The 10,291-nt window shown below is 30.8% G+C and overlaps 1 protein-coding gene across 1 annotated transcript; it reads left to right on the top strand.

Annotated features, from left to right (window-relative positions):
- Window positions 1-686: 686 nt before the first annotated feature.
- On the top strand, window positions 687-2,449 carry LOC107009212 (uncharacterized protein DDB_G0271670-like). Its single transcript, XM_015208506.2, has one exon. The coding sequence runs from the start codon at window positions 966-968 to the stop codon at window positions 2,145-2,147; it is 1,182 nt and encodes a 393-aa protein (XP_015063992.1). The 5' UTR covers window positions 687-965; the 3' UTR covers window positions 2,148-2,449.
- Window positions 2,450-10,291: the final 7,842 nt, after the last annotated feature.

A 10,291-nucleotide genomic window follows, 5' to 3' on the forward strand; every position in this document is an offset into this window, starting at 1 on the left:
ATTGATGTTCTCATTAGGGGGAGTTAATACGCGCTGTACTCTTTTTCCCTTACGAGGTTTTGTCCCACTGGGTTTTCCTTGTAAGGTTTTTAATGAGGCAGCCTAGATGCATATTAATAGATATGTGTACTCTTTTCCTTTACTAGAGTTTTTTTTTTGTTAAAGTTTTTTTTTAGTAAGGTTTTTGACGAGGCACATCGAATTAGACATTCAGGGGGAGTGTTATAAAATATTTGTATTATAGTGAATGTCTATCATGTGGAGTCCTTTTTAAGATATGGTTAAAAAGTCTTACTTGGGGACCAAGTTAGATTTCTCCTATAAATAGAGTGCTCCTTTTCATTGAAAATTCATTCTTCAAGAGAAAAATAACAAGTCTTCTCTTCTTTTCTCTCTAGTTTCTTCTATAGTTTTATAATAATTATAAAATTATTATTATAACATGTTCGGTATAAACTGATATATTATTATGAATATTTTAAATACTTTTTTAAAACCTATTAGTATAGATTATACTTTTTTAAAATAATCAAATAATTTTAAAAAAAGTTAAAATTAAACACATGGTAAACTTTAATCCGAAAGTTTAGTCGACATGAATATTTGAGAACTTAGGGCCAAATCGAATAATATGTTGATACATATAAATTTTTTTTTAATACGTACATGTATAGCAGTAATAGGTGGTAGGGGTTCCTCTTGTCTTGTTTCATCAGTTCAGTTAGTCAGGTTGGCACGTGCTCCTGGGGACTACCATTTCCTTCCTTCCTTCAATGCCATTACTTCTCTTCTATTTTCTGCATTGCTTTCATTTACTCCACCATTTGACCATTTTTCCCTACTTCTTCTTCTCCTCTTGTCTTCAACCTATTATTATTAGTAGTATACTAGTTGTTTTCATCAACAACAACACAAGTAAATAACAGAGCAGAGTTAGAAAACAGAGTTAGATAGTTAAAGCTTCAATGGTGATGGAAGGGATTGAAGAAGACATGGGTGATGGTAATATGATATGTACAAATCATCCTTACAAGAATAATACCCCAGGTGGGATCTGTGCTTTTTGCCTTCAAGAAAAGCTTGGAAAACTTGTTTCTTCCTCTTTTCCTTCTGCCATTTTCCCTTCTTCTTCATCTTCTTCTACACCTTCTTTTAGATCTGATCATTTGGGTGTACCTACAACTTCCACTACTACTACTGCTACTACTTCTTCAACTCTACCATCACTCCAAACAAACAATACAAACCAAACAAATGTTTGTAATGATCACTATGGGAAAATGAGGAAATCAAGAATGCCTTTTCTCTTGAGTAGCCATTACAACAAGAAGAAAAAAGATGGTTGTAACAGTAATAATGGCAGTGTTATTGCTACTATGAAGAGAAGCAAGTCTACAACAACTCCTAGAAATGGTATGCATTTTATGAATGAAGAAGAAGACTATAATACTCCTCACAGAAGAAGGTTCTGGTCATTTCTCTACTACTCATCTTCTTCTAAGCAGCAACATTCCAAGAAAACTGAAAGAAACATGACTTTTCCTTCAGTTGGGAATGGTTCTATGAGGTCAAAGAAGAAAGAAGAAGAGTTTGTTGTAGTGGAGGAGAATGAAAATGAGAGTAGTCCTGCTTTTGGTAGAAAAGTATCTAGATCTAGATCTGTTGGCTGTGGAAGCAGAAGCTTTTCAGGTGATTTCTTTGAAAGAATCTCAACTGGTTTTGGAGATTGTACTTTGAGAAGAGTGGAGTCTCAAAGAGAAGGTAACAACAAGTCTAAAATTCATCATAGAAACAGTGGTGCAGCAGGAGCAGGGGCAGGGCAAGATTGTATCAAAGAAAGAGTTAGATGTGGTGGACTATTTAGTGGTTTTATGATAACTTCTTCATCATCATCTTCATCTTCTTCATCTCATTGGGTTTCATCTGAGGAAAATATGAATGGAAAATCCAACATAGCTCCTGTGGGACAACAACAGCAGCAGATTGTACATGGAAGGAACAGAAGTTCTTGGGGATGGGCATTTGCCAGTCCAATGAGAGCTTTCAGCAAGACATCATCATCAAATGGGAAAAGAGGTGCATCAAACAAGAATGCTAATACTCCTAATTTGGCAGCTATTCCTTCTTTGTTGACTGCCAGAGGCTAAAAAAAGGGCTCTCTTTTCTTCTATTCTACTACTTTTTATTTACTAAGTTTAATTAGCTACTGATACTACTATAGAAATTTTACATTGTTCTTGTTTGAAAACTCTGTTTATTTGTCAAGTGTGATCCATGCTCATCTCTTTTGGTAAAGCTACCTCTTTTTTCTCCTGCTATTGAGGTTGATGTTGATCTTTTGTTATTGTGGAGTAAATAGGATACCACTTCTTTTTATGTCTATTGTAAACTTGAAATAATTGTTTGAATGAAAATGCATGTAGTTTTTTTTGAGTGGTGGTAACTCACAAATGATGAGTGTGTACTTTTTTTGTTCTATTATTGGGAAATATTTTAAGAGTGATTCAATCCAATCATTTACTACATGCTTGTTGTTAATGGCAAATTGCTTTTAGGACTCTTTTTGAATGGAAATAATTGCTATTTTTGTTGATGCTATAATTTGGCCTTAAAGATGGAACTTTTTGAGTGGAAAGTTATTTTTTCTGTTGTTATGTAATGTTATTATGGCTAAAATTAACCTTTGTTTTAATTGATTTTGGTGACCTTAGTTGGTGTGTCAAAATTTGAGTTGGCTAAAGATGTTTGGTTGGAATTCATGTGGTAGAGTTTTGATTTATATGCAGGGTTGGGACTATTAAGAAGAAGACCATTAGAGAAGCAAGTCATTTACTTTTAATCATATTAAGGATCAAATATGGCTTATCCCTCCCCCTTCTAATTTTTAGTAAATATGTAATCTCATTCCTTTATGTGATTTTAAACAAATTTTATACATGTTTCTTTTCCTCTAGACAGTTGAGGATAATGTGCAAATTTTGTTTTCTTCTTGTAGTTAGAAGAAGAGAAAAAGAAAAGAGAAATGATTGTAACTAGTTGCATGTGTGCAAAGAGCAAGTTTAGGATCTTGATGGAGATAGTTGGAGTGAGCCCTTACTTTAATGCATGGCTTTTGTAGTAGAAATTTTTATACAAAAATTAATATATATTTGGATTGTGTATTGTGGAACCCTTTTACCCCTAAGTTGTCTCCACCTAGGAGTCTCACTAGTTTATGTGCCACCCTTTTAGCTGGCCAAAAGTCAAGAAAATCCATTTTTAATGAGTTGCTAAGTATCATGTCACTTAACTCATGTGCAAGGATTCATAGACACATCATATCATTGTTAATATAAAAGGTTGTTGAGAATTATTGGAAAAGAAAGGTTTTGTAGAATCAAAGACTCAAGCTTTGGGTCAAAATATAAGCACATGCTTGGTAGATAGGACACATGCCAAAAGGTCTAAATCAAAGTAACAAATGAACGAAACACCCAATGTAAGCTTGTCATTAGTGTATGCATTCACTTAAAAAGTCTTTTTCTATTCTCTTTGTCACTAGTTGTGAATTTTTTTTTAAAGAGGAAAAAAAATTAGTCTTTTTCTGGATCTTAGATCCATCAACAACTTGACTTGTCTAAACCTCTCACTCCAGAAGTTGGATTCCATAAATTGCAACTTTAACCAATGAGAGAAGTGGTTATGGTTTGGTTTTAGTGGAAAGACTTTGTTAGGGTTTACCTTGAATTCCTAACTTATTTGGATTTTACCCAATTGTGTTTTAATTCAAAAGGTTTTCTTGGTGGAAAATGACTTTTCTATCCTTTTCTTGGAGAAGTTTTGGACCTTTATAAATAGATCATTTCTTCTAGTACCATAATACAATAGCATTCACAAGTAGTCTTGTTTAGAGGAAATTTTCTCTCAATTGTATTATGCTTTCATTTATACTAGTTTTCTTGTAGATCCATTAGTCAAATCATATCAATATATTATGCTTCTTAAAAATAGTTTTCTTTTACTTTTCTTTGTTGTTTGATTTATTACTGACACGATTTGTGAATTGTAAGATTCTGCATGACGTCTTGATTATTTCTTTGTGAACAAGTGGTATCATTGACCAAATGATCCAATGGTTAGGCGAGGCTGAGGGTATGTTTAAATCAAGTTGCAACCCATTTAAATAACGATAATAAAAAAAATTTCTTAAGAGACTAGATGTGGAGAGAACATAATTTTTGCAATTCAGTCCAACAACATGAATTTTCATCAAATTAATTGATTATTTTGATCTCTAACAAGTGGTATTCCAATGATTCAACAAAGTTGAAGACACGTTTAAGTCGGGTTCAAATCAAGGTACAACAAAATTAATGATAATGAAAGTTTTTGGTGAGACACTACATGTGGAGAAGAACAATTTTTTTGTAAAGTAAATTAATTATTTGCTAATACAACCAAACAACATGAATTTTCATCAAATTAATTGATGTCTAACCAGTTGATTCATACCAACTCATAAACAGAAAGTTTCTTTATCCCTTTGCTAATAATCAGCACTCAGTATTGATACTCTACTTACTTAAAATGTCAAAATATAAATAATGACCTCTTCATTATTATTTGAAGCAATAGGCCTATAAATAATAGAGAAGAGATAATGAAGATGAAAGGGTATATGATTGGAAAGGAGGGAGGGACCCCAAGTGCATAAAGACAAAGGAAAAAAGGCTGTTGGAGAAAATAGTGATGTTGTTGGAGCAGGACAATATACATGATATGATCTATCTAATAAACTCCACTCCAAAAAGGACCTGTACTTTTTAGCACCCACCAATACTGTATAAAAAGAGACAACACATCACTTGGTTAAATATTTTGTGGCCTTCTTTAAAGTGTTTGGTATTGATGTGAGATACCCAAAGTTTTCTTCACAAACATTGAATGCTAAGATCTTTACTCCCAAAACCCAAAGATCTATCTTAGCTGCATGCAGCACATGGGACAGACTTTAAGCCTTGGACTAGGCTCCTCTCATTTCCCCAAGTACCTATTTGGATAAAAGCCATGTGTCATATTTAAAAATTAAGGATGGAGATTCAAAATAATAAATAAATCTCCACCCTTAATTTTGAAATATGACACATGGTTTCCATCCAAGTGAATACTTGGGAAAATGAAGAGAAAAAGTAATGGAAAGAAGTCTCCTCCGCAAGCGTTAGGTCCCAACATCCACACCACAATGTTTTCCCCTTCTATATAACTTCTTTTTTTCTTATAGTAGAGTGTTAATTAAGTGAGACGTTTTAAAAAAAGTGAAGGATAGTTTAGAAAAACATTTCCCTTAGAGAGCGTTCGTTATCCATCCTCAATAGGGGGTACAAATTATAAAATTACAATCTCAGTATAACTAATATCACAATAAGTTATCAAGTGATTTCATCACATTCAAAAGCATATGACAAACTCATTCTAAAATTAAGCTTGTAATTAATTATTTCTTTGTCATTCACACCAAACGAGTTCTTAATTAAATGATTAAGAGTGTGTTTTAAGGGGGGTATAAAAACTTCAAAGATTTAAAAAGAGAAAATACATCATTATCCCATTTAACTATAACACTTTTTTTAAAAAGACACTAAAATTTTGAAAAGGTCCTAATACCCCCTATTCTTATTCAGAGTGATTTATTGTCCCATTATGATCCTATGTGGCACATGGAATGTAGTTCACTCGCCACTAGCGAGTGAGACAAGTAAGAAAACATTATTTATTAATTTTTAACATTTATTTAATAAAAATATTATTTTGTTTTACTTTATTCTCTTTGTTTTATGTTATTTTCTATTTTTTATCTCCTTCGTTGAAATGTTAGATTTAAGGTTACTATAATTATTTGTGAATTTTTGGCGTTAATTTTATATTTTTTTTCATATTCTTTCTATTTTTTTATTAATCAATTACTCATTTGCGGAATTCATCGAAAAAAATTAAAATTAAATAATATTGTTGAAAATCGTTTATTTAAAAGGAGGTTGATTTATGGGTCGGATTAGGTGTTTATGAGTCAGAATATCTTTTCATTTTCATATAAATGACATGTGGTAAGGTCAAAATGACATGACAATTTCATGTGGCATTTAAAGAAATGAAAAATGAGTTGGACATGTCCAACATGACAACTAACGCTCATAAGGGCATATTTGGACCAAAAGTTGGACGGCGAAGGCATGAGTGAACCAAACTTTAAACGAAGGGTATATCTAGATCTTTTCGAATAGTTTACGAACATATTTGACCCTTTTTTTTATTTTTAATTGTTAACTCCTATTTTAAATTTATTTTAATTCGTTTAAATTGAACCCAACATGCATGTACATTTGATACTCTAGTAGATATTTTTCACCAATATATTTACTTTTCTATGTTTTCAATTTGTTAGTTAAGACATAACTATATCACTGGCCTATAATGGAAAACGAAAACACCTTTTTTACTTCACTCAGAAATAGAAAGAAAACAGCACAAAATAATTGTAGTTACATATACACCCTACTTGTAAATGCATGTGGAGATGCAAAGAGTAGTCCAGGAAATAAAAAATTTGCTTGCCCCACACTGGGGCGGAGCTAGCAAGAATTGTTAGGGTTTATCCGAACTTTCTTTAATTATATTATTTATATAGAGTTAATATTATATTTTATTGTATATTTTTTTTGTTTAAAATTATTTGTCATGATTTCTATTTTTAGAGTTAAATTATAAATATTTTGATTAACATTTTAAGATGTATTTTTTCATTATATTAATATGCAAAAAAAATTGTAATTTATAGTACTTTTCATGTAGTTTTAAAATATCTAATTTTTTATTTAAAATATCGAATTAATGTGATCTAATTTACCTTTAAAAATTAGTCAAATTAACTTTCGATAAACGCAACATGACAAACGATTCCAGACGGAGAAATTATTTAATAGATGTTGAAACCATTAACCTCTTGTGTGTTTACTTTTCATATATTGAACCTCTTAATGAAAATTCTGACTCCGTCCCAGAAAGTTAATTTTAATGGGGTTAGGGTGGGTGGATTTTTCTGCTCGTTATGTCTATTTCACATTTGTTAGAGGTTACGTACATCAAGAGTAGACAAATAGTGGAAAGCAACCATTCATGGCCAACTTATCAGTTGAGGATAACTCACAAGATCGTCTGCTACTCTTTGTTTATGGCACAGCATTTCACACCACCCCTTTCCAATTTTTTTTCCCCTATGATCTTTATTACTATGGGAAAAAGGATTTTTAAAAAATATCTCTTACGTATGAAAAATGATTTTAAAATATTTTATTTTTTTTCACCTTTTAATCTAATAATACTTCCAACATTTTTTTCTCATGGAGGAATAAAATGGACTTCTATGATAATTATGTCTTATATCAAAGAGGCTTTAGTTTTTTTATTTATTCTTCTTGAGAAAATCCGCGTTGCTCGACTAAAATTATCTATGATCTATGATAAGAAAGTAATGAAATTCAAAACGATATTATGTCTTAGTCATAATACATAAATGTGCTCTTTAACTTGGCTTCAAATTACATTATGCCCTTCAACTTTGGATGTGCACAAATAGATACTTAAACTTGTATAAAGTTGAACAAATAGACACATATGTCTTACATGTCATCGTACATATCATTTTTTATCCTACGTGGTGTCCTACGTGTATTGTGCCATGTAGGACTCATATTTTTATTTATTTAAAAGTTGGATAGTTAAAGTGTATTTGTGCATTGTGAAAGTTGAAGGTCAAAGTTAAAATTTGAAGTCAAGTTTAGAGTCCAATATATGTATGATGCCTTATGTCTTATATGGTCCCCAAATGTCATAATGTATCATATATTATTATAAGTAGGAAGCTCAAAACTTAAAAGTTGAATTACCATTTTGCCCCTCTAATAAATTAAAACTTATATAATTTATATATATATATATATATATAATCTTCTTATTCTCATTTCATAATCTTGACCTTTCAAATTTCTAAAACAAATGTAAATAAAAATAAAAATGAGTAATTATCAAGAAATTAAAGTAGATTCATGTATCTTTAATATTAAAATTCATCTCTATCTTTTTTATATTTATTTTAACAATAATTCATGTGACTTTTCATGTTCCCATAATTTTGTTCTATAAATTTAACTTTTTCAAGAAGAACTTTTATTTACCATTCCTACAATTCTTGTGTGTAGAAACTCTAAACATGTGAAATGTCACAATTTGAGGTGAAAGTTGTGAGATTCCCTTATGCAGTCACGAGAATATACAAGAATTCAATTACTGAAGCATCGGAGCTTGATGTGTTAATTTTATATTTATTTGTAGTAAGAATTATAATAAGACTTTTTTGTCTCTTTTCATATAGTTGAATTCTTGTTTTATTAGCAAGTTGCTCTAAATTCATATTTGTATTTTGTATGCTCAAATGTTCAGTTTCACTATAGAGACAAAAACAAAATGAAATGCCTAATTATCTTGCTCATGTGTACCTTTCCTTTTTCTTTTCTTCGTACTTATAATTTTACATATACATTAATTTTCATCTTTAAGAATGAATGTGATAAAATAGGATGTTTACTCTTTCTTTTCTTTTTATGGAAAAAAAGGTGAAACATATAATATTAGATTAATGGTGGATAAGTTATGTATGACAGAATTAAATTTTATATAAAAATAGTAGTTATTCATAAATATCCTGATTTTCAAAATATAAATAATAAAACTTTTTACATCTTAGTTTTAAATATTTATAGTTAACTAATTAGTTTAAAGTGTTTGTGGATAAAAATTTAATACAATACTTTAAACACATTCATTAAAAAAGTTGAAAGGTTTTGTTTTCCTTCACTCAAAGTTAATCTTACACTATTTTTTCTAGCATTATTCTACCAATAAAACGGAATTATCGAGAAATTTAATTTTAGATAGTTGTTATTTTTCCTTTTAGCTTTGCAAACTTATTTTTTGAATTATAAACAAAGTTTATTTTATTAATTTCTCATATTATTATCTCGATGCATTCAGTTGGAGGTCAGAAAATTGGAGTGTCACAATTAGTAGTAAAACAAAGTAAGAAATCTCAATTAGACATATTTTATTATTTAGTAGTATTATCTTTTAAGAAATAATACACTTATGGATTACACGCGCAGAGCGCGTGCCCGGAAACTAGTTAAATAAAAAACATGATTTGTCTTAATTATACTAGCAGAAAAAGATAATGGTGTTTGTTTTGCCTTACAACAACCATCACATGCAAAACACAATCTTCTTTTCATCAAGAATTAATCTCTTTTCAAGAGCCACTTGATCCAAGACATGCTTTCAACATATCACTATTTCAAATTCACATTGATGGTAAATTTGTATGAACTATCTTGTTTGACAAACACTTGTAACATGAGTTATATGATTCAAAACATCTGTACCAACATGAGTTAAAATCTTAAAATCAAATTATTTTGATGGAATATTTGATTTATTATAAACAATAAAATATGAGAAGGTTTTTCCCTTATCATTTCTGAATTTTGTCTGACAACTTTCGTCATTCAAAATGTCCTTTAAATAATACTTTTCCTTAGATATTCTATTTTTTGGGACTATAATTAACTATTTGAATTTTATGGAGAAAGTGATAAAGCAATATATGTAGTGAATGTGCTTTTTGTTTTTTTGCAATTATTAGTTTCACCACATTAAATTCAAGAACTAAAATAGCCACAGCAAACTTTGTTTGTGTTAAGGGTCCAGCCCATTGATGGGTGGCCCATATATTTTGGGCTTTGTTGACTTCTTCTAGAAGTCTTTGGGAGCTGCTGTTTTCTACTGGGGTTTTTTTGACGTGAAGAGTAGAAAATTTGAGAGAGTGTGTGATAGAGAGAGAAGCAGATTTTTGAGAGAGGGTTGGAGTGCAGACTTTCTGGACAGCCTTGACAAAATTTCAGTTTTCCGGAGATCCGACCGTTGGATCGTTCTGAAATTTTCACAGCTGGTTCACAACACATAGCACTACATCTTGACCGTTCAGATCGTCAATCGGAGTTCTTGATCGTCTGTTATTGCTGCTGGCGTAACCTGCGTTTTTCTTGGTGATATTTCCCAATTTCTCTTCTCTTTTGTGTTGGCTCTTATGTATGTTGTTGTTGGTGGGCTGTGACATCCTTGTAGACTGATTTGGGTGTTTTTACCCTCAATTTGCATAATAAGAGAAGAAGAAGGGTGGACTCCTTCAAGTCCCGTGGTTTTT

The sequence above is a fragment of the Solanum pennellii genome, chromosome 1 (genome assembly GCF_001406875.1).
Source record: "Solanum pennellii chromosome 1, SPENNV200".
Classification (NCBI taxonomy): Eukaryota; Viridiplantae; Streptophyta; class Magnoliopsida; order Solanales; family Solanaceae; genus Solanum; species Solanum pennellii.

Bases quoted from the DNA above. Each gene is read 5' to 3' on its own strand.
- LOC107009212 (XM_015208506.2), top strand. From the start codon at position 966: ATGGTGATGGAAGGGATTGAAGAAGACATGGGTGATGGTAATATGATA.